At 43.1% G+C, this 24,508-nt stretch overlaps 2 protein-coding genes across 2 annotated transcripts in view; one reads left to right on the top strand and one right to left on the bottom strand.

Moving 5' to 3' along the window:
• The window catches only part of LOC117461967 (zona pellucida sperm-binding protein 3-like), a 526,690-nt gene that overhangs the window by 98,498 nt on the left and 403,684 nt on the right, over window positions 1–24,508 (top strand). The window lies entirely within an intron of this gene.
• Window positions 1,368–5,560, bottom strand: LOC139435655 (C-C chemokine receptor type 5). The gene is made up of 3 exons (XM_071206387.1): window positions 5,154–5,560; window positions 1,728–2,067; window positions 1,368–1,685 (listed from the first exon to the last, which is right to left on the bottom strand). The coding sequence occupies exons 1-3, from the start codon at window positions 5,558–5,560 to the stop codon at window positions 1,368–1,370; spliced, it is 1,065 nt and encodes a 354-aa protein (XP_071062488.1).

A 24,508-nucleotide genomic window follows, 5' to 3' on the forward strand; every position in this document is an offset into this window, starting at 1 on the left:
AATAATCAATATTAATCAAACTATTGTTCGTTTAAATACATTTTAAGAATGGCGTTTATCTTTTTTGAGAATGACTTCTTATTTTATTTCATGTATTTGGATCTACAACAGATGATACTAATGTTTATGTCAGTAAATGTGCACTAACAGAGGCGGGGGTGTTTGTGGAAATAACGGGTACAGAGCTGGCTGCTGCCAGACGAACAGCTGTGCAGCGTCATCACAAACGGACGTCGCTTCACGTGACGCTCCGGAGGAAAGGACATCCCATTGCCCTCGAGCATCACGTTGACATGTCAACGTGATGCTCTGCTCACGGATGAGCATACACAACTATTAAGATGATGACCTTACGTGTGTAAATATATTTTTTTCCTTTGAGGGGGTCTGCCCCCAAAGAACTGTTTTAAGTCCTGAGAAAGTCAAATAAGACAGTGTGTAAAACTACACTGCCCAGCCAAAAAAAGTAACCACTTTGATTTAACTAGGTTAGTAGGTAAGGACTTTCCACTGGATAATAACTGAAGTATAAAAGAATGCATGACTGAAGTGATGGAGACCATGTTTGAAGGCAAACAAAAAGAGGAAATAACAGGTCAAATCAAGCAAATCCCCCTCTCAGATTCCACAGCAACCAGAAGAACATAAATACTGGCTGGTGATTTGATTCATCAGCTTTGTGATGGAATAAAAAATGCACAGTGCATTTCCTTAGCTGTGGATGAGTCCACTGACACCACTGACAATGCTCAGTTGCTGGTGTTTGTGAGTTTTTATGATGAAGCAAAGGGGGGGTTTGTTGAAGATGTGTTGGGCCTGACGAACCTCAGTGGACACACAAGGGGGCAAGACATTTATAAAGCAATAATGGGAATGTTGAATGAAAGAGGGTGCAGCTGCCTTTATTCACAACTGTGCAGCTCTTACACTGCGACTCTGAGGGGTCAAGCACAGACACAATAACTATGAAAACGGCTGCATACAGATTATTTTTGCAACCTCGTGTTAATAATCTTGTTAATCTTGTTAATAATCTTGTTGCAATTCTTTAAAGGTTTAAATGATCGTAATAAACGGACCTTTGTCTTATTGAAACAATTTTAAGATTTGTATTTGAGTGCCCCTGACCTAGACGGTAGATGACTCGGATTTTATTTATTTGGAAAATAAATTCAAGCCACCTGACTGATACAAATATATACTATGACTATTATATGCTACTGACAGCTAATTTTATTTTAAGTAAAATCATAACTATTTTATGTAGTTTAATAATTTTTATTTAGGTGGTCACTCAGTTTTTCAAATGTAAACCACTCGCCAACAGGGGGTGCTGCAGCACGCCCATCACCCCTACTTCCCCGCGGCTATGGAGTCTGGTGAGTAAGTGAGGGTGAAGGAGGCTGGGGAGGCGGCAGGCGTGGGGGAGGAGCAGGAGCGATACGCAAGCGCTGGACAGGATTTTTTCCCAAGTGTCTACGAAAGAAGGAAGGCAGTAAGGCTCGGATCTGACGCACAGCCGGACGGGACAACAGGAAGTAAAGTGGCGGGTTCCAGCATGGAGCCAGACACACCAACAAAATGGCGGTCAGTGACGTCACCTCCCACAGCAAGGACACCCTTGTCTCTGTTTCCTCAGTCGGCTTGGGCAGGGTGGATGACAGATATGCCGAAGTTGAAGATATCTTACGTCCCAACCGGTTGATGGGAGAAGCTGCAGAGCTAACATGAGGGGACATGACATTGACAAACTCAAGTGCGTAATATGGCAACCAGCTTATTGCAAAAACCAGCGTCGAAGCGATCAGCAGAGCGGTGGCTTTCTTGTTGCGTCGGCCAGCGGCCAGCGTGCCCCTGCAGCGATGAAGGTGAGTGATGATGAGGCCGCAGTTAACGGCAATACAGAGGAGAGGGGCCACGTAATAAACCAGGAAAGCAGGAACCAAGAAGGACAGCCACTCGTGTCGGCCCACTTCCCACGTGCAACCCACATCGAAGTTGATGTACGTGACCTTGGGTAATGCCATGGTTACTGAAACCAGCCAAATGATAACAACAGTGCATAACCTAGAGAATAGAAAAGCAGACATGTCTTAGATTAGAAAATCCCATCTGTAACTAGCTAAATAGGGTAATTTACATGCTGCAATAGTTTGTATACATGAGCCTGATGAGGAGAAAAGTGACAGTTTGATTTGATGGAATTAGCCAAAAATATGTCAGAATGTTGATCTGCGTTGAAACAGAAACAGAATGCTTGTGGTTCTGCTTTTTATTCAACCCTCTTCTTTATTGCCGCTTGTTCATAGTTGAACATTAGACTCTGGTATAGCAACCCAGTCTCACAGCATTTCGTGTAATAGTCACGAAATACATTTCATCTATTGATTCGTGTTCACCAACACGATTTTCCCATTTTTTCATGTCACAGAACGATTTTAAAAGCAATGTATTTCTATTGGTAGTATGTTTCGTGCCTGCACCACGTCTTTTTGTCCGGTCGGGTTAAAGAAGCTGTGTGGTTCATAAAAACATTTTCTTACTCAATATCAAGCCACAATTATTGTTTTTATTTTAAATTGTATAATGTCGGACTTTTTTTGCCGTCCGCGAGGAAAATAAATGGGGCTCAGAGCCTCAGAATACTGAAATCTGTATTTTTAAATCTTTTTTTCCTTCTAATTTGGTGCAGGCATGAACTATACTACCAATAGAAAAATCTTTCTGTGTCAGAATCATAGACTGTGGTCAGAATACTGAAATCTGTATTTTTAAAAATATTTTTTTCCTTCTAATTTGTTATTATTTACATTGCTTTTAAAATCGTTCTGTGTGACACGAAAAAAATTGGGAAATCGTGTTGGTTAACACAAATCAATAGATTCATTTTGTGACTAACACAAAATGCCGTAATGCTGACATCTGATTAGAAGAGAGGATCAATGAAGAAACTGTTTAATGTACAGCTCGTCTTTATTGCAACCCGGTATCACGGCAAGACGTGAACATGTGACGATTTACCATGCTGGGAGACGTGAAGATGTCACGATTTCGTCAAACGTGACAGTTACACAGTATTGTTAACATGGCCCAACCAGTGGAGAAATACCCGGAAATGCCAAGCAAATGCTACCCCGACGGTCGGTTGTTATTGTCAATATTAATATAATAATGATTTATTTTTTAATAGTCACACTCGATTTCGCTGATTGTCTTGTTGCTCCAGCTAGTCGACACCTCTTTTAGCAGAAACAAAGGCTACATTAATGTAATAAATCGATGTTAATCCATGTGTGTGCTTGTGGAATTAACGGACGTGACGTTGTGCTGTATTTCTATTGGTAGTATGTTTCGTGCCTGCAGTACGTCTTTTTGTCCGTTCGGGTCTTGGAAGACCGGAAGCTGTGGGGTTCATAAAAACATGTTCTTACTCAATTGAGAACCGCGTCCTAAAACCCGGAAGTAAGTTAGCATTTTTACCACGTCCGGTTCCTTCGATAAAAAGCAATGCAATTTCTCCATTTGGAAAATAGCTCCAAATAAGGTCTGTGTTTGACACAAATTGAAGAGACAAATCACGTTTTGTTCTACGACATTAAATACATCAGCAGTCACCCCGCTGGTGATTTTTGAAGAGTTTACATGTCTGAAAAACGATGGTTGTTAACAAGTGGCTGAATAGGACTACAGAAGTTGTCCAGGACGTTTTACGTCATTACACCGAACACGTAAAACACTCCTCTAAGTTTGTTTGCCCTGTTCTGCTTGAAAGCAAGTCCCTGCCTCCTGCAAACTGTTCAAACAAACACTTCAACTTGTACCATTTACAATCTGTATGTTTGAATATGGATCTTAAGTTGGCGTGACGTTGAAGCAGCGACCCTGCTGTAGTTCCTTTATAGCATAACATTTTGCTTCTTGCGACTAGATGTATGCTTCGAAAATGATAAAAGTAGGATAGACATGTGGATATTATCCGGCTGAACAAAACGTGATCCGTCTCTTAAATGTGTGTCAACCACAGACCTTATTTCGAGCTATTTTCCAAAATCCTATGGAGAAATTGCATTGCGTTTTTGACGAAGGAACCGGAAGGAGTTTACATCCGGGTTTTAGGACGCGTCACTGCGGTTCTCTATATCAAGCCACGATTATTGTTAAATAACAAACTGTTATTTACTCACCAATAACACACAATTATCCTTGTTTTTATTTATTTGTTTAATTCCATAATCTCTGGCTTTTTTGGCGTCCGTCAGGAACTGAATTTCAAAATAAAAATAACCGGAAACAGACGTAGGCCTATATGGGACATTTCGAGCATCATTGCGATACACACCCACTGAACTGATTACCCAAGATCCTCAGCTGTGGTTTAAGCTAGCTGATTGGATGTTTTAGCCACAATGCATATAGGGATATGGTGTTCATGCCATATCAAATCCGAAAAACATTTCTGAGTTTAGGATGGCCGAAGACACCCCAGCTATCGTTTAGGACTACTGTCCCCGTGATTAATCTTCAAGTGAGTTTAAACCATAGGTTTAAACCATAGCTGAGGATCTTGGGTAATCAGTTCAGTGGCTGTGTATCGCAATGATGCTCGAAATGTCCCTTATAGGCCTACGTCTGTTTCCGGTTATTTTTATTTTAAATTCAGTTCCTGACGGACGCCAAAAAAGCCAGAGATTATGGAATTAAACAAATAAATAAAAACAAGGATAATTGTGTGTTATTGGTGAGTAAATAACAGTGTGTTATTTTGAAAAGAATAACAAATTAGAAGGAAAAAAAGATTACAAAAAATACAGATTTCATTATTCTGAGGCTCTGAGCCCCATTTATTTTCCTCACAGACGACAAAAAAAGTCTGACATTATACGATTTCAAATAAAAACAATAATTGTGGCTTGATATTGAGTAAGAACATGTTTTTATGAACCCCACAGCTTCCGGTCTTCCAAGACCTGAACGGACAAAAAGACGTGCTGCAGGCACGAAACATACTACCAATAGAAATACATTGCTTTTAAAATCGTTCTGTGTGACACGAAAAAAAGGGGAAAATCGTGTTGGTGAACACGAATCAATAGAGTAAATGTTGTGACTATAACACGAAATGCCGTGAGACTGGGTTGTATATGCACACTCACATTTGGGTCAGGCTAGCAGGCGGTCTTGTCCCTGGGGCCACAATACGATACCTAAGCACCGACAATGCAGCCAGGCTGAAGATCTCCACCCCCACCGTCACTGAAGTCATGAACCCCAACAGGACGCAGGTCGCCCCACCCAGCTCCCAGTTCTGGAAACTAGCACCCAGCAGGACGCAGGGCAGGGTGAGCAGGGCACCCAGGTCTGCCAGGCTGAGGTTAAGGAGCAGGACAGAGCTGGGCTTGGATCGAGTGCGGGGGTTCCTCACCAGCACTAGCCACAGCAGGAGGTGACCTCCAAACCCCACCAGAAGAGAGACCAGGCTGACCATGGGTAGAACCTTCCTGAAGGAGATTGTGGTGTTGGTGGAGACCACGTTGAAAAGGAGGTTGACGATAGCAGGCATGGTAGGGGAGGCTCTATGGCAGGTATGAAGATATCACTGGGTTAAAATACATATTTCGAGATGGAGAGTGAGTAGATAGGGGAAAGAAAGCGAAGATGGCTCATAAGACTTAAAAAATAATGCCGAGTAATGATATTTCTGAAAACCCATTTTGATAATCAACCATCTCCTATGTATTATTCATGTTTATAATAGTTGTAGCTCCAGGAGTCCCGAGCGCTCACCAGGCACTTCCCGTGACTGACAAGCTGATGATTCAGACCCGAATGTCTAGTCCCCCCCTTCTCTTTCTCTGGTGACGTCAGCAAGCCTCACTCAGACAGAAGTTGGGAGGGTTTTTTTTCCCCTGGGGGTAAACAAAAAAAACGAGGGAAAGCAATTGAACATAGGACATCTTCGTGCAGTAAACAATACACCTGTGTTGCCATTGGAGAGATGTAGTGCTCCAAGTCCGACATTTGTGAAGGTTTTCTGAATTATTGATTTCACATCGAAGTCTGAGCAGAAAAAACAACATTTGCCCTGAGTTTCAGCTCTGTCACAGAGGATTACATGGATCGATTCGGATACTCTTTGCTGCCTCCCACCGGAATTTCCTGAACAAAACAAACCACACCACTTTGAGGAAGGATTCAACTACATGCTCTTAAAAATGCCCAAGGAGTTGTCTACTCTCAAATGTCTGGACTCACGACCAAATCTTTACTTTCAGCGAGTTCTCTTGAACCTTATCAATGACTTTATGAACTCAGACAGAAGCTTGACGACAACATGTCAGGGTTAAGTTAATGCAACTCATTAAAATAATTGTGTAACCCTTTAGAAAGTAAACTTGTTATATTATTACAATAATTATACTAATATATACTTATTTCTGTTTCTCAGAACCTGAGTTAAGATAGTTGATGTGAATCTTTTGTCCGTCCAAAAGAAAGAAGCTGGCCAAGCTTAGCATTAAAACAGGTAGGGCAGTAACAGCTAGTGTTGTGTTGTCCAAAGTCAAAACACCTTGTGCTTTTTAAAAAGGTTGACAATCAACACATTATTTCTGTTTAACACGTAGACAAAGATATTTGTATAAAGGGGTTTTGTAGGTTTGGTGCTGTAACCATTACACTAAGATATTTCTTATACTAAATATGTGTAATATCCTGGAAAGAAGAATCTAATGTGGTGCCAATTTCACACCAGAGGGGCAAATTGGGAAATGATCGCAGTTAACGTGATTTTGTAAATTGTAATAAAACTCCTTTTAGCATCATTGGGTACTTAATGGTCTAACACAGGGTTGTCCGAACTTTTTCACTCAGGGCCACATACAGAAAAACATACGAAGGCCTGGGCCCCTCACTAGGATATTGTCTCATAAGTTAACCCTCCTGTTATCCTAGGGGTCAATTTGACCCCATTCAATGTTTAACGTTCTAAAAAAATGGTTCACATTATTTTTTTTGCTTAGTATTTCATGACTTTTCCTAATTTAGTGAGGACTAATGGGTAAACATAAAATAAACATGAAGATCTTTTTTAAATATGCTGTACGCACTTTTTACGCATCGGTGTTCCAGGCTGTTAGTAGTATAAAACATATAAAAATGTCAATATTATGCACATATTTGTGTTGATTGTGTGGGATGATATTGAGGTCACTATTACATGCAAATGTATCATTGTAAAAAAAAACGACCCTCTGCTTTAGTTATTGGTCCTTTAACAACATCAAAAAGATCTTACTTTAACATTTTATTTCAGTACGTGAGATTTGATGGTGATTTATATATTTTTCGATAGTCACATAATAGGAATTATGGATGTATAAAGGGGTCTGTGGGGGGGGGGGGGGGAAGGTTGGGGTAATGTTTTATTTAAATGGTTATTTAGGTAGTCAACTGATACCTAAAGCACCAGAGACATACATGTTGTTCAACATTTGGAATATGATTATTGTCTTGAGTTTTAAACTACTGGGGTCAAATTGACCCTAGAGGAAAAAGGGTGTAAAGTAAATCTCAGGATAACAGGAAGGTTAAGTTATAAGTTAGCTAAATCAATTACATGTTAATAGGTTAATGATCAATGTGCTCTAAGAAAAAAACACAGCCTACATCACATCTTTCCATAGGGTTTCATTTATTTTGTTACAAAATTATTGGCAGGTTATTCCTTAGAGAAGAAGCCTCAGATCGCTTATACTGTAATAAGGGGAAGTAGGGAGGGTATATTTCAAGCTTGTTATGTAAATACATTATTGGGCTTTTTCTATCAACTAAGATTTGTTAGAAAATGTTTTCAACTTGAATTTATTTGAAAAGTGGGCTTATTAACACATCAATACTACTGTGTAATATGTGTTTACATATATATTCAATAGTTACAATAGAAGAAGGGCACAGGTTTCAGGTGTGGGCCATATTCCATTATACTTTCTGAATTTGCTGAAGGCCATTTCAAAATGGACCGCGGCCGCAGTTGGCCCCCGGCCGTAGTTTGGACACCTCTGGTCCAACACAACTTTTAATGCAGCAGCGTATGTAATAATAATTATTATAAGATGAATTATGATATAAATTGGATCATTATAACATTGATGTAAGAATTTGTACTAAAATGTTGTTTTTGTTTCAGGTAGAACTATTTTAAACTTTGTTTCTGTTGCGGGTTTAATTTATAATGAAGCATTATATTAGGTATATTTGTGTATGTAAAAACTAATAATAATTAAAACTGGTACAAAATAATAGTGACGTAAAAGGGTGATATATTTCAATCTGAAATGTAAAGGAGTAGAACATTAAAGATCATCTCAAAGTTTACAGTACTCAATGTGCCGAGTAACTTACTGACATTTTGTCTGAGCTCCATTGATATCTTTAACTGTTGACTGTGAGATTATGAATGCGGTTTTTAAATACCAGTGTGCTGGTGGTGAGATGCATCATTACTCCCACTTCTGTCAAACCCTGATGGACTGTGTCCTCGATGTGTGTGAGGGACAGATGGGCAAACAAATGAACAAACGTTTGTTCTGTCCACTCCGTGCAGAAACTCACTCAAGCTTAGCATCCCTGTCCAAATGTTAATCTTTGGGCGTGGAAGATAATGTAGTGCGAGGTCAGCACGGCAGCTCAGTGTGTGTTTGAACAAAGAGTCATCCCAAAGTATTAACTCTCTGTTTTGAAAACAGACCTTATATGAACTCCAAGGAACTTGATTAGAAGATAAATCTTCTGATTGGAAGTGAAAAACTATTAGCAGCCTGCTCATGGTGGAAGGAAAAATTAGCTTTACTACAGTGTAAAACATTCTGATACAGAGAAAAGTCATGTATTACAAATATTACTCAAGTGGAGGTACAAAGGTTGAGAGTGTTTCAGATGTCCTAAAACCCGGTAAACATTTCCTATCACCTTCGGTTACCTCATCTCAAAGTCAACGTATATTTAGATTCGTATAGGTTAGATTCGTGAAATACCTTATCAATCTTAAGAGATTATTTTCTCCACTGCTGAATGTCCGAAGCTTCTTCATGTCATGTCATCATCACAAACATTAGCTTCCTTTAGCTTAGTGGTGTTGATGTGAAGTCATGCCACCGTGATGTAGTTTGTTTAAAGCTAACGTGAGCTTTTTACAATTGTTGATCGCATTTACGCTTCAACTAGTGGTCTTAATATGTGGAGATTATCCTGCTGAACAAAACTTGTAAGTATCCTAAATATCTGTTTGCCACAGATCTTATTTTCTGCAATATTCTGAAATCCAGTGGAAAAACCTCATCGCTTTCAGTTGAGAGACCTGGGCCTTTTCTCATTTTTCTCATTCTCGCCATGTTGAAGGACATCTCATTTCTCTAATGGCGCATTTCCACTGCAGCGCGTAGCACGGTTTGTTGCGTTTCCACTAGGGGTAGTTCCGGCTAACGGGTACCTTTTCACAGTTCTTCTGGCCCTCCAAAATCGTGGTTCTTTCCGGGCCAACAACCGGGCTGAATATGCTAAACTAGTGACCGAGTGTACTTCGAGGACCGAGGATCGAGCATCGAGGAGGCTCTCTGGAGGAGCTATAATCGAGGATACACTGATGGGTCCTCCGCGGATGTATTTCCGGCGACAGGATAGGAGTCGAGGAGCAGTGGCGGTTCTAGACCAATTTGACTGGGGGGGCCACTGGGGGGCCAGTTATTTTCTGAGGGGGGCACAATAAATGCAGGACGAAAAAGAGAACTAGACAGTATGAAGTAATTGCGCATAAGAAAACAATGCAATACAGTTATTGGTATTTGTTTCAGTACACTTATTTATTTCAGATATATCTTATAGTTATTACTGTTAGCTTCAGCTTAAGTTATAGTGCAATGTTTGCACTAACACCATATTTATATAAAAATAAAGGCAATGAACAGTTACATCTCTACTTTACATAAGGGTGTCTGCACAATCTCACATTACAGCAACAAAATCCGGCGGTTTTTGGCAAACCGAGTACCAGAAAATATACATTTAAAAAAAAAAAAACTTTTCATTGTTAGGGGGGCCACAGGGGGGTCAGAGGTCAGTGTTAGGGGGGCACTGACCCCCCCTTCCCCCCCTAGAACCGCCCTTGTCGAGGAGGGGAGTCGAGGAGTGGGAATTGAGAAATGAGAAAGGGCCCTTGCTATGCTAACTTCCTGGTTGATAAACAACAACAATCACTGCACCCCTGATTTTGCAGAATGGCCCATTTCAGAACAATATATATATATTATCCATGGATTATTATTGTCGATGCATTTGATTAAAAATCCTCTTTTTCATGTATTTTATACAAAATGATGTGTCCCCTCTGTGTGAAGAGATTAGGAAAGTTTTAGTAAAACAGATTCTCTGTCCTTTTGTCCTGATCCATCTATATTTACAAAGGTGAACACACAAAAGTAAAGGACAAGTATTTTAAAATTGTAGTATGTACATTAATGGAGTACATTTGACTATTTATTTTCCTCATCTGCTATTTGTTGTTACTCTGCCTGCCCTTATGAGGACAGCTGCTACTGAATGTGGAGTGAAGAGCACGAGTCGTGATAGAGAGCTGAAAGGGAATGATGTAACATGACAGATGGGGAGAGACAGCAAATAACCCAGAAGTGATTGGAAGCAGAGACATGAAGTGAGCAACACGAGGCTCAACTAATTGTATTTAATTTTAGTCACATTCACCTCCAGCTGCGTTGATTTGCGACTGGCTCAGGGTTATTTTCAGTGCAGTTACTTTCACTCCTCGGCCACAGAATGGATTTACAGACATCAGTGTCATGAAAATCAATCAACCTGGGCTGTTGTTTTCCGAGAAAAGCGAAGGGGAAAACATGATCGATTCACCGCAGAATCTAATTTAGAAATACAGATGAAGAAAATAAGTATACTATTTTTAACGGCACCAAATGTTTTTAAAAAACAGAAATTAGCCCACCGTCATTCGTAAAAAAGATTTATCTTTGAATCATCTTTTTTCTTTTAAAGCTATATAGCACGCAGTGCTTTGAATAATGCAATGTTTGGTAAGGCCAAATAATAATCACACCCACAAAACTTTAGTGGAATAGATGTGGGATATAAAGGCATAATACAAATACAATATACAAGTTTAACACTGGAATCAGACCTCTCTTAAGCTTCATGGCAACATTGATACCCAGTTTTTCTTAAATTAGGAAGGTTAAATTACAAGAGGACCATCATAACACTATATTGCATCCACATGTGCCAAGAAACATCCATATGTACAATTATATCTCAGATGTGATAAACAATTATTCAATTTGTCACAAGAGACTCCACTGAGAGTATAAGAAAATACAGATTTCATGATATCACCAACACAAGAGTCACATGGGTTCAAACAGAAGTCAATGATTCTGTGCAGCATCTTTCGGACCCAGGTGTGGACTGAAGTTAGAAGGTAAAGAAGGTAAAAAAGGCAAAATGCAGAGATGAATAAGAGGATAAATGTATGTGCCACTTACTGTACTGTGAAGAGTGACCTGCTCAGGGGAAAAGCCCTCTGCTCACCATCAACTGCTGCGCTACAGAGAGGAGAAAGAGAGGGCTCACACCTGCGTTCCTCCCTGTATCCCCTCCTCCTTACTGTCTTATGGTCACACACACACACACACACACACACACACACACACACACACACACACACACACACACACACACACACACACACACACACACACACACACACACACACACACACACACACACACACACACACACACACACACACACACACACACACACACACACACACACACACACACACACACACACACAATTAGCACCTAACTCCATCAATGCACTTGTGGCTGCATAAAAACGAATCACTGCAAGATAGCTGCTCTGTAAGACTGTACTTACTAGGCATGTGGTTGGCTTTGAGCCAAATGCTAACATCTCCATGCTAATATAGTTAAAAGAACATTTTATGATGCTGATATTTAGCTTTAGGTTACATTTAGGTCTGCCATCATAGTTTAGCCTCTGCCCCCACATCATAGCCTACATAGCATTTGCTAATTAGCAAAAATGTATTGCAATAAAATATATTCTGAACTGATGCTGGCTCCTAATGAAAAACACATGGTCCCCATAGTAACTGACTTTACCACCGGCTTGTGCTGCAGGGTAGCTGCTTTGTAAGACTGTACTTCTTAGACATGTTGTTGACTTAGAGCGAAATGCTAATCTCACCATGCTAACATGTTTAGGCCTACAAGGCAATTTTAAGATGCTGATATTTAGCTTCAAGTAACATTTACCATGTTCGCCATCAAAGCTGACTCTCTACCACCATGTAAGTATGCTAACATGTGCTCAATTAAAAAAAAAGAAATGCTAAATGAAACTTTCATTTAGCGTTTACCTGTCTTTCATTAGGGTTACACAGGTAAACGCCAAAGGTATGTGATGTGAATGTGTACTAAAATTAATTTTGAATCCGCCAAATAGTAGTTAAGATATTTCACTGTAAACCACACATGGGAATGTCATGGTGGCTTGAGAGGGGGATCACTCAACATATCCATCCTCTGGGGAAGTAGAAAATGTTGCGCCAGTTAATGCCAATATATTTTACTGTAAAAACTCTGACCTACTGTTGGCACCATATCGTTAGATCACAAATGTCATTAGGTTTCATCCTCTGAGAACCTGAATGCCTGTAGACATCCAACAGTTCTTCGGACCAAATAGGGAGAACGTGACAATTGAGAGGCAATGAATGTAGCGGGGCTATAAATCATGGGGTGTTTTTTGTTCCACATTTATTTATCCCTGTATCTTCAGTACGTAACTTTTATCCTGAAATGGTCCTCCCTTCTGTGGCTGGGTTACCTCAGTCAGCCTCTCAATCAATCAATCAATGTTTATTTATATAGCCCAATATCACAAATGTTACATTTGTCTCAGTGGTCTTCACAGTGTGTACAGAATATCAGTATGACAATACGACACCCTCTGTCCTTAGACCCTCACATCGTACAAGGAAAAACTTCCAAAGAAAACCCAGTTTAAAGGGAAAAATGGGAGAAACCTCAGGGAGAGCAACAGAGGAGGGATCCCTCTCCCAGGACGGACAGACGTGCAATAGATGCCGTGTGTAAATTGCAAGCTATTTGTTGTGTACAAAATAACTCCCACTACACTGCCTCAACTCCTCCAACACTGACCTCAATATCACTTTATTTTTCACTCACACAAACTGACACCAAAACAGAAGAGCAAACACGCCTAGGCATGCACACACATCTTTAGTAGGTATACTGTATAGGAGAGCAGAGCAGGGGGAGAGAGCAATAAGAACGAGGCAGACGCAGGGATGATGAATGACTGCTTCCATCAGGGCTGCGTGGAAAGTGTCAAACACGCCTCCTCAGATTGTAAAAATGGATGCTCACTGAATAGAAGCGTTTTTATGACCTGAGAGGAGTGGGAGATGTCTGAGTCGTGCAGAGCTCAGGATGGAGCCGGAGGAATGCCAGAGTGTGGCGCTCGGATTGCGTCACGTTTATTCTTTAAAAGGAGGGATAAAGGTGGTTATCTGAGGGCAGGAAAAATGGAGGCAGTAAAGTTTATAGGTTTACTTACTAGTTTTGAGCTGATTTACAGCACTGTGGGGCTCAAAACTCGACTCAGGTTATACAGCATGATTGTCTTTGTCATATGTTTCCAATTCTGAAAAACATTCTTATTTTCGCTTACTCGCTCAACAAGTAGTATGGGACATTTCTATAGGGTGCAGGAATTAGTCTTAAACTTGTAAAAGAGTTAGCATTCAAGCACTTACTTTCATCCAAAAGTCAATGGGTTTTTTGTATTTTTTTTGGCTAGATAGACGCTTTGTTCTACATGATCAAATATGTCAGTAAACACCCCACTGGCTTAAACGTCTGAAGCTTTGCTGTGTTTCACAATGGCTAACAACTGGCTAAATGACAATACCAAACGCCAGCCCGCCAAAAACGAGTGTGCCTTTAGCTTAGCGGTGTTGACGTTCAGATGTGACCAGCATGTAGTTTGAATAGATGATTACATTTACTATTTACTTCTGGAAATTGCATTCACGCTTCAACTATTATTAAAGTGGTGGGGATTATCCTGCTGAACAAAACGTGTTAGTATCATAAACGTGTTTGCCACAGAGCTTATTTTCTGCAATATTGCAAATTCCATCGTGAGAATATCATGGGAAACCTTGTGATGCTAACTTCCGGGGGCAGCATACCTGAATACATCATCAATGCACCACTCTAAACTCCACACATTTACTGTAAGTATGCAGGCCATCTCTTGCATCCTTAAACCTAAACACGGTCAAGGGAAAGGCCTTTACACCAAGTGTGGCAAGTCTACTCCTTAGTAGGGTTGGGTATCGTTTGAATTTCCACGATTCCGATTCTACTTTTCGATTCCGATTCTTAACGGTTCTCAATTCCGATTCTTTGAGGGGCAGGGTAAAAAAAATGATTAAGTTCTTGTTGAGAAAAACAAGCATATCTGCCTTCTCAGGCATACCAGGAAGAAATGTTTGAACATTTTAAAGCAAAATGCTTCAATCTGGTGCACTTTAAGCAGAATTACTAGAGACTAGATCTAGGGGGTACATAAACACCCATATGAAAAAGATCGGTTTACATTTGAATAATTAAATAAGTATGTGAGCATAACCAATAACCCATAGCCAATAACAAATACATGTAACGTATTTTATGTTTGTTGTTCATTCATATCTTATTTTACTATTTTATTTATGCATATTTTTTTATCTCTCCAGTTTAAAACGATATGTCTGGTTTACTGTCCTATAGTACACATTGGAATGATTTCAAACCTGTTTTATCCCAATAATTATAAAGGAGTGCCTTGGAAATATGTGTTTACATAAATTGTGATCAAACCGTTTGAGACCCACTGAGATAACTTAGACTAAAGTGAACTAAACCCTCAGAGTCCTTTACCTCACTGAGCTGTAGTTATCAGCCTCTGTCTGACTGGAGAGGACTCTCCCTCCACATCATTGTAGAAACATCTTCTTCTTCCGTTAGAGCAGCTAGCACCAGATGCTAATAACAACAGCGCCGGTTCCAGTGCACCCTCCATTTCTCCCTCGCTCACTCGCACTTTGTCTGTGAGCTGCGGGTGCCAGATAAGCCAACATCCCCCATTTTCATCACTTGCAGCACCCATCGTACAGGGCGAATGAAACGTGTAACTGGGGTGAAAAAGGGTGTTACATTTACTTAATTATGAATGTTGTTACATCAAGGCCGAAAATTAGGATGAGCACTAACGGTCAAAACATTGGTTTTCCCTCCCAGAGCTGTCAGCGCAGCGCCTCCCCAGATCTGGTGAACATCTATAATGCCAGTGCAACGGGCCGGCCCTGGGCCCTTTCTCATTTCTCTAACTCCCCTCCTCGACTCCCCTCCTCGACTCCTATCCTCGAGACTTAGTCCCGCCCACAGGAGATGCGAGCGGAGGAGCCGAGGAGGGGAACCGAGGAGAGAGGAGGGGAAGCAGCAGGCGGTTAGAGAAATGAGAACTCCTCTCCTCTGAGCGGTCATTTTAAAGAGACGTCCATCAATGATGACAGAAGGCACAGCAGCCCTCTGTCTGATGGACAGATGTGTTCATGATGACTTATATATTTACTTTGATTCATTCACAGTGCGGTATAATGAGACAATAACAGGCTACAGATGCGGACACGCACACACACATATATATGTATATATTTATATAAATATATACACTTTCAGAATCAAACAGAGCATTCATAATAACGTAACAATATCAGAGACTGGATATATCCCCCCCCCCCTCTCCCCTCTGGTCGCTGCAATGAGGAAAATAAATTACGGGCCAAAAGTTTTATTTACAAGTATTACAAGTGAAGAGTTTATCGCCGGCCACAAGAGGGCAGCGTCACTGCTGTCGCTGCCCGGATATGCCGTGCTTTGACCCGGTAGTGCTTAGCGGCCATTTTAGTTCACATGTTGTTCATTCACTCCGCCTCTAGGTTGAGACGTTCATCCACTCACTCATGTAAGACTGTTTCCACTGCTGTTTAGTGTGTCTTTAATATATGTAATTTAATATATGTGTATTGGTCATGACATGCATGTATGTAATACTTTGTCAGCTTATCCTGCGGCATTGCTCTGTTTCAGGGTGTCGTCATCTTTGTCAATAAAGTACCAAGACTGACATTGAGGAGTGTGTTTCTTCATGACGACACCATGGTCATTGTTGGATGCCCTGTCCCCGGCTTCGAGTTCGAATCCCAAGATTTGTCTGAAGCACTCGTCATTGCTATATTGACGATTCATGGATTTAGCCACCAGCACGCAGCGCCTGTCATGGCCGCGCCAGCCCAGGCCCCAGCCCCTCACGGCCCGAGACTCGATCGGCCCAAAGTTGATGTGGGCGTGTCGATAGAGGAATGGAACGTGTTCATCTGCCGATGGGACGTATTCCGCGCCGGCTCAGGCATAGGGGATGCCCAGGCCCCCTTCCAGCTGTTTCAGTGCGCTGGACCTGTACTTGGAGACAGCCTGTTGAAAGCCGCTCCCGACGCCGCTTCCGGACCCTTGCCAGACCTAATCACCGTCATGCGTTCCCTAGCTGTCATCCCAGTCGCTACATGCGTCCTGTGCACCGAGCTACTTCAGCTCCGCCAGGAACGCGATGAGACATTCCGTGCATTCGCTGCCAGAGTGCGGGGTAAAGCAGAGACATGTGCATATAATGCGGTATGCGAGTGTGGTAAGGACGTGGACTATACCGACCACATCATCCGTGATGTTCTGCTCAATGGCATTTATGACTCGGACATACGCCGCGAGACGCTGGGGACACCTGACGTCCTGGTTAAGCCAGTTAATAACGTAATTGCACTCGTCGAGAACAGAGAGATGGCCCGTAACGCTCTCCCGTCGTCCTCCCTATCAGCCATGTCGTCATTCCGGCACCTGAAGACGACTCCACAGACGAGCCCCGCCCCGAGCCCTGCGGACGGGGCTAAACGTGCCTCGTGCCCGGAATGTAAGAGCGTCTTTAACGTCTTCACGGAGGGGCCTCGCGGGTGGAATCCTAAGCCTCACCAGGTGTGCATCGGCTGCTATAGGGCCCGCCGACGACAGAGGCGTCAACAGCCGTCGTCCGACAGTCAACAGGCCGCCATGGGGTCGGAGCCGGTCTCCCAGGTCTCATCGGTGCCAGCTGGGGCCCGCCCTGGCCGACGTCACAGGAGCCATCGCCGACGCCGCGCCCCGACGTCGCACGGATGTGTCAACAGACAAGCACCTATCAGACTCGAGCACCACATCTTCTCCAAGGGCGAATGGAGACGGGCCAGGCTGAGAGACCACCCCCGAGCATTAATCACCATCTCGATGGACATGCCAGTCGGGCTGAGGGATGGCACCGGCAACCGGGGCTCGGCCGACGGAGCTCGGATATCCGCCGTCGCGGACACTGGCGCGCAGTCGGACCTTTGGTCGCTGGAGGAGTTCCTGGCCTGCGGTTTCTCGCGGGACGACCTGCGACCCGTCAGCCTCAGCCTGTCAGCCGCCAACCGCTCCCCTATATCCATCGAGGGGGCGTTCTTCGCTAGGCTCTCGACAACCTGCAGTGGGGGGCGTGTCACATCCTGCCGTTCCATGGTATATGTGAGCAGCTCGGTCCGGGCCATGTACCTCTCCTACGAGTCGTTGCTCAACCTCGGCCTATTGCCCGTGAACTTCCCATCGGACGACGTTGCAGGGGGGCACAAGGAAAGGCGTAGCCCTGACACGGCTGACACGCCAGACCAGCCCTTGTCCGTCAATGCGACGAGGTCAGCCAACGGTGGCTGTGTGGGGCCAGGTGACCCCCGGGACGCCCAGTGCACATGTCCTCAGCGCACGGTCCCCCCGGCGCGCCCCGTAGCACTGCCGTTCCCTTGTAAGCCAGAGAACAATAACAGGATGAAAGATTGGCTACTCGGGAGATATGCCTCGTCAACGTTCAATACTTGCCCCCATCGAGCACTACCATGCATGGAGGGGCCACCTATCGAGATGCACGTGGACCCCGCAGCTACGCCTAGGGCATGTCACACCGCGGCTACAGTGCCTCTACACTGGCAGCGGAGGGTCCACGATGACCTACTGTGGGACGAAGCCTTGGGGTCATTGAACGTGTGCCATACGGCGAGCCTGTGACGTGGTGCCATCGTATGGTAGTCACTCGGAAGCACGACGGCTCCCCACGCAGGACCGTGGACCTCTCCCCCCTTAACAAGTTCTGCCAACGTGAGACCTTCGCCACTGAGTCCCCGTTCCACCTTGCACGCCGCGTCCCTAAGGGCACCTGGAAGACCGTCACGGACGCCTGGAACGGCTACCACAGTGTCCCCCTGCGTGAGTCGGATCGCCACCTCACTACCTTCATCACACCCTTCGGCCGTTGGCGCTACACCAGGGCACCACAGGGTTTCCTGTCATCAGGGGATGGCTACAACCGTCGGTTTGATGCCGTCCTCTCGGACTATGAACGCAAGGAACGTTGCGTGGATGATACCATCCACTATGACACCGACCTGGAGCAACACTGGTGGAGGACCATCGACTTCCTGACGCGTGTCGGCCGGTCAGGAATCATGTTGAACTCAGACAAGTTTCAGTTCGCGGAGAGGTGCGTCGATTTTGCTGGCTTCAGGGTGTCGGAATCTACCATCGAACCGCTCCCGAAATACTTGGACGCCATCCGGGACTTCCCCACCCCTAGCTCCACGACGGACATCAGGAGTTGGTTCGGCCTTGTCAACCAGGTGGCCAACTACGCCCAGTTGCGTGACACGATGGCTCCATTTAAGCCGTTCCTCAGCCCACGCTGTGTGTTCCTATGGTCCCCCGTTCTGGAGGAGGCCTTCCAGGCGTCCAAGCAAGCCATAATGGAGGCCATCCGTGAGGGCGTGGAGATCTACGACATGCAGAAGCGTACCTGCCTCCGCCCTGACTGGTCCATGCGTGGCATTGGCTACTTCCTGCTCCAGCAACATTGTCACTGTGCCTCGGGCATACCGGACTGCTGTCCAGGTGGATGGAGGATCACCCTCGCGGGCTCGCGTTTCCTGTCCCCTGCGGAGCAGCGCTATGCGGCCGTCGAGGGAGAGGCCTTAGCTGTGGCCTGGGGTCTGGAACAGACGCGATACTTCACACAGGGGTCCGACAACCTCGTCGTGGTCACCGACCATAAGCCGTTGGTGAAGATCTTTGGCGACCGTACGCTGGATGAGATCACAAACTCGCGTCTGTTTAGACTCAAGCAGCGCACCCTCCCATGGCGCTTTGACATTGTGCATCTGCCTGGCAAGAGCAACTATGCCGCTGATGCCACGTCGAGGCATCCTTCCCCCTCGGGCTCAGCGAACGGCCTCTCATTGGGGCTGCCGAGAAGTTACGAGCCCGAGTCCGGCAGCTGGATTTAGACCGTTAACCTATTCCGTCCCATAGCTTTCCGGTCTGGGGGGGATGAAGAGTTTATCGCCGGCCACAAGAGGGCAGCGTCACTGCTGTCGCTGCCCGGATATGCCGTGCTTTGACCCGGTAGTGCTTAGCGGCCATTTTAGTTCACATGTTGTTCATTCACTCCGCCTCGAGTTGAGACGTTCATCCACTCACTCATGTAAGACTGTTTCCACTGCTGTTTAGTGTGTCTTTAATATATGTAATTTAATATATGTGTATTGGTCATGACATGCATGTATGTAATACTGTCAGCTTATCCTGCGGCATTGCTCTGTTTCAGGGTGTCGTCATCTTTGTCAATAAAGTACCAAGACTGACATTGAGGAGTGTGTTTCTTCAACAAGTTAAGCAGAGGACACCAAACCAACTGCGACCTGTCTGTCCGCTGCATCCACACACACACTGTACCACACACACCTACACATAATCAGGCTACAGCTGTTGCGTATTTTATTATGTGAAGCACTGAATGGTTTTAGAAAAATATCGACTCTTTGTTTGTAGATATCTACTAAACTAAAGCAAATAAAGAGAGTAGGCCTGTTATAGAGTGATATATATTATACACACTGCTCTGCTTTCTGCAAGGACCTCACAGCTGTTCTCTCTGTAAACATCGCGTCACGATGAAAGCAGTTTCTAAAATAATATCCAGGGGATGCAGAGCTGTCATTGGCTGAGATAAGTCCGGCCGTGCGTCACGACTCTTTGAAACATCTCTGTTCCCGGAAATGCATCCGCGAAGAAGCCGTGGAAGAGCCATCAGTGTATCCTCGGTTAGAGCTCCTCCTCGATGCTCGATGCTCGGTCCTCGACGTGCATTTAGAGAAATGAGATGTCCTTCAACATGGCGCGCTGAAATTCATTTCCGGGTCACTACCGGAGGACAGAGGAGTCGAGGAGTCGAGGAGGGGGATTTGATAAAATGAGAAAGGGCCCTGGTCTCAGGTTACACTGTAGGAAGTGTAGGTACAACGCTACATTTCCCGCCTCGTCGCAGTCATACAGTAGGCTACGGAGAGCGGCGAGAAACATTTCCTCAGGCATCGAAAAGCGGAACCGAAATTCACATTTCTAAATGATGCCGTTGGAATCGAAATGTTGGAACCGGAACCGGTTCTCGGTACCCAACCCTACTCCTTAGTAGTGTGATTAGGTTCAAATTCAAATGAAGTCAAAGATGTTTTGAAAGGAGACACGCCACAAAATTCATATTCTTTTGGTGACGCTAAGCTGAAATCCTTTCCGGAGTGAACACAGAAGCACACCAGACGACTTAAATCATTTCTTAACATCAGTGTGTCAGGCTTTGTGCCGGTGTAGCACACAGGCTCACATAAACTCATTAACCAGCCTTCCTCTGTTTACACAGTGAGTCAAGTGTCTTGCTGCTGTCCCATCTGCTGGTGCTGACACACACACCATTAACAGGGACACACACTTCTCTATAAATTCAGTTGACATAAATGAAAGAGTAAGCTTGGAAACATGCAAAAAAACACCCTCACATCATCCGATACGCATTGGGATGAAGTGGAAAAGCCTTGAATAATAATGTTAATGCATGTTTGTCCAGCATAGGTTTACAGATACTGTAATGAAACATTCAGGTGGGCATATGGTGCGTGGGACTCTGTTAGGATGGAAACACTGAGGCAACCGAGCTTATCCGGTGACCCAGGGATAGTGAACGCAAAACCCCTGTCTGTGATCTGCCCTTGCATTGTGGCTGATCAGATGACTGGATGCCGGGAATTAATCGCTTCTCATTTTCAGACAAAGACAGACAGTCTCGTCATGGTTTGGAAAAGCTGACAGAGCGTGCAAGAGTGAGAATACACTGTTTAAGACTAATCTGCTCATTAAATGCCTGGGATTAATTAAGGATCATGTTTTCTGCTGATGTCGCTCATTATTAAGTCTCTCTCCGACATCTGCTAAAATCACAATAGCTGTATCATCATGCATATTCTGCCTCCCTTCACTACTGCAGACTGTGGTGCAGATCCAAGTGTATGGTAATGTTAGTGCACGATGAATTGGCAGCCACTTGTCATTGGAACAGTGAGCAGGTGGTTTCAGGACAGGGGATCAGTCTCTGCTGCCATCTGCTGCTCAGAGACACAAACTGCCTGTCAAAAGTGGGCTGGAGTTATTACATCTGAAATAATAAGAAAACGTTAGGGTTTTTATGTTTGAAAATAAATAAATAGCCTAGTTTTAAAAGACATTGATAAGCCACTTAAACTGGACTGTTGTTGGCTTGTGTGTTTAGAAAAATGAATTGGGACATGTCCGATTAAAATAAGTGCTACATCAATTGCACTTACATGAAACCAGTCACCAATAACAGACAGATATTTAAGAAAATTGTCAAAATAAAAGCAACAGAATGTTAAGAAATCTGGAATTTCTGGTATTTGTCAAGCTTAAGAATTGATACTTATGCCTATAATGCAACAATAGCATAACATTAAACCATTCGTGGACTACTTTTTGGCATCTTGATAGCTGCCATTTGTTGTTGTTGGGAAACCAGAAGTGACACAGGGTGGAACTATAAGTACAACTAAACGATGAACAAGACATTTTTAGGAGACCAACATGTTATAATTAACTTCCCTGAACTGAAACAAACTGGGAAAGGGTCAAAGTTGAAAACAAAAACGCAAAGAGCACCCAAACCTGGCAACTCTAAATCTGTAGTGACATGCCAATCACAAGGTAACCCCGCCCTAAGACAAACACATTGTTTATTTAATCCTAAATAAACCATATATATATATATAACTGTATTGAAGAAGAGTTGAAACTAGAGAATGCAAGTCCTGAAGAAATTGCTAGTGGGAATGCTTTATGCTGAAAAGCTGACGCTAAACTGCTATGCTGAAATGTAATGTGTAAGAAGAAAGTGAATCATTTAGATTGAAATGATACGTGAACACTGGGGGCTTGAATGTGTGATGAGAGAAGAAAAGAAAGTAAAATGGCTTGGAAAAGCAGCAGAATATTTGAACTGCAAACTTTTGAACTAACTTGATGGCGAATGATGCCAACAGCATTTGATGACATCCCATAATATATATATTTTTATTTTATTTCATAATTTTAAGCGTCTTTGGGTTCAAGAAAAGCGCTATAGAAATATAATTTATTATTATTATAATACGCTTAGGCTGCATTGTTACCAAACCTGTGAAGTTTTGGGCCGTTTGGAGCATTTTCACTGAAGTTATGAGAAAACAGTGTTTCATGTCGAGCCTTGTGTTACCATGGCAACGGCATTTGAAGAAATCTCAAAACTCTCACGTAGATGTCTTCACGGCTGGACTGTTAGCACACATGTGAAGTTTGAGCACTTTTTGAACATTTTCATAGGAGTTATAGCGACATCGTGTTTTATGGCGAGGGATGCGTTTCCATGGCAACGGGATATGATGACATAATTGACGTAGAGCTGTTGAGGGCAGGACCATTAACCATTATCTGAAGTCTGCTGCTCTGAGCATGTCAGTTGGAGTTATGACACAGGTGTTTATATTTGAGCTAACGAGGTGTCCACAGATCAAAGGTTTCCATTGTTCTGAATGAGAGATAAACCTCTTACATGTGAACGTTTTGTTGAAGAACCGTAACAGATATCGGTGAAATTTCAAAGCGTGAAGCATCTCAAGGACCTTGAGTATCTGAAGTGTGCTTTTTGTGTACTTTCGGGGCAATAATATTTTTGGCAGATTAACTAAGCAGCACAGCACAGCAGCTGCTGTGAGGAAATATCAGCCTGAAATTACAATGGGCTTTAATGGAGACATGTTGAAAGTTTGTCACTTCATGCCCTCAAGAGGCATTTTGTTTAATTATTTTTTGCTTAATTATTTGTCATTTTTCAAGCTACGGGATGTTTTCCTACGTTTGTCATGACAAATTATGTCTCAGGAATGTAGGGTTTGGGAATTATGGCAGTTTCGAAAAAAAAATATGAAGGCAGATTTCAAGATTTCCTACGCTCTAGCTGTGACATCACGCACTCTAGTTAATGTTAAAATCTGAAGAAAATCTCTTTAACAAGGTCTGAACAATGTTTAATATCTCTAAAAGTAAGAATCAGATTTAAAAGTTGTGTTACACGAATAATGTCAGAAAGATGTGTAACATTTTAAAGTTAGAATGAGGTTTCTGAGTGAAAGTATGAATGAACAGTTAGCAGTTGAATTCGCATGAAGATTTGTTGAAGTCTGAAGAATTTCTCCATTGACTTCAATGGTTAAAAATGGGATGTATTATGGGATGTATCTCTGGAATTATGAAAGCTATGAATGATAAAAGTAATAGCAATCGATTCCCGACTGAGCTGAACGTTTGATGTTTGAACGGAGTTTCTGCGATGTTCAATGCGGGAGGAGAAGCGCGGCAAAAATAACGGGCGGAATAATAAGAATAAAGAATTTCGTGCGTAGAAGAACTAAACTAGCAATTGAGACCATTACCTTAATAGGAAAATGTTAACTTAGAAACAAGTGAGAAGTAGGGTAATTATTTCGTAGACTTCTATACAATCTGTGTTGTCCTTAAGGCTACATCTCTTGTCAATCATTTTAAAATGAGAAGTGTTGATTTTACAGAGAGTAAGGTACAGAAACATTGTTTTGTTTTTTTCAGAAAATTCATAGGCTAAGCTATAGGCTAACAATGTTTCTTTATGTTTCTTAACAGGTAGTAAAGTGATTAAAATGTTCTTAAACGATCTGCAATAAAAGCAGCAGTGCAATACCCTAAACCTCTAAATATTTATTCGGAAAAGTGATACTAAGCCCAACAGAAGGGTTAGGGTTCTTTTGGGAAATGCACATTGCTCTTATTTCATAACATCTAAATGTATTTGCAGGATGCCTCATAAA

Source organism: Pseudochaenichthys georgianus, chromosome 17, assembly GCF_902827115.2.
Source record: "Pseudochaenichthys georgianus chromosome 17, fPseGeo1.2, whole genome shotgun sequence".
NCBI classification, from domain to species: Eukaryota; Metazoa; Chordata; class Actinopteri; order Perciformes; family Channichthyidae; genus Pseudochaenichthys; species Pseudochaenichthys georgianus.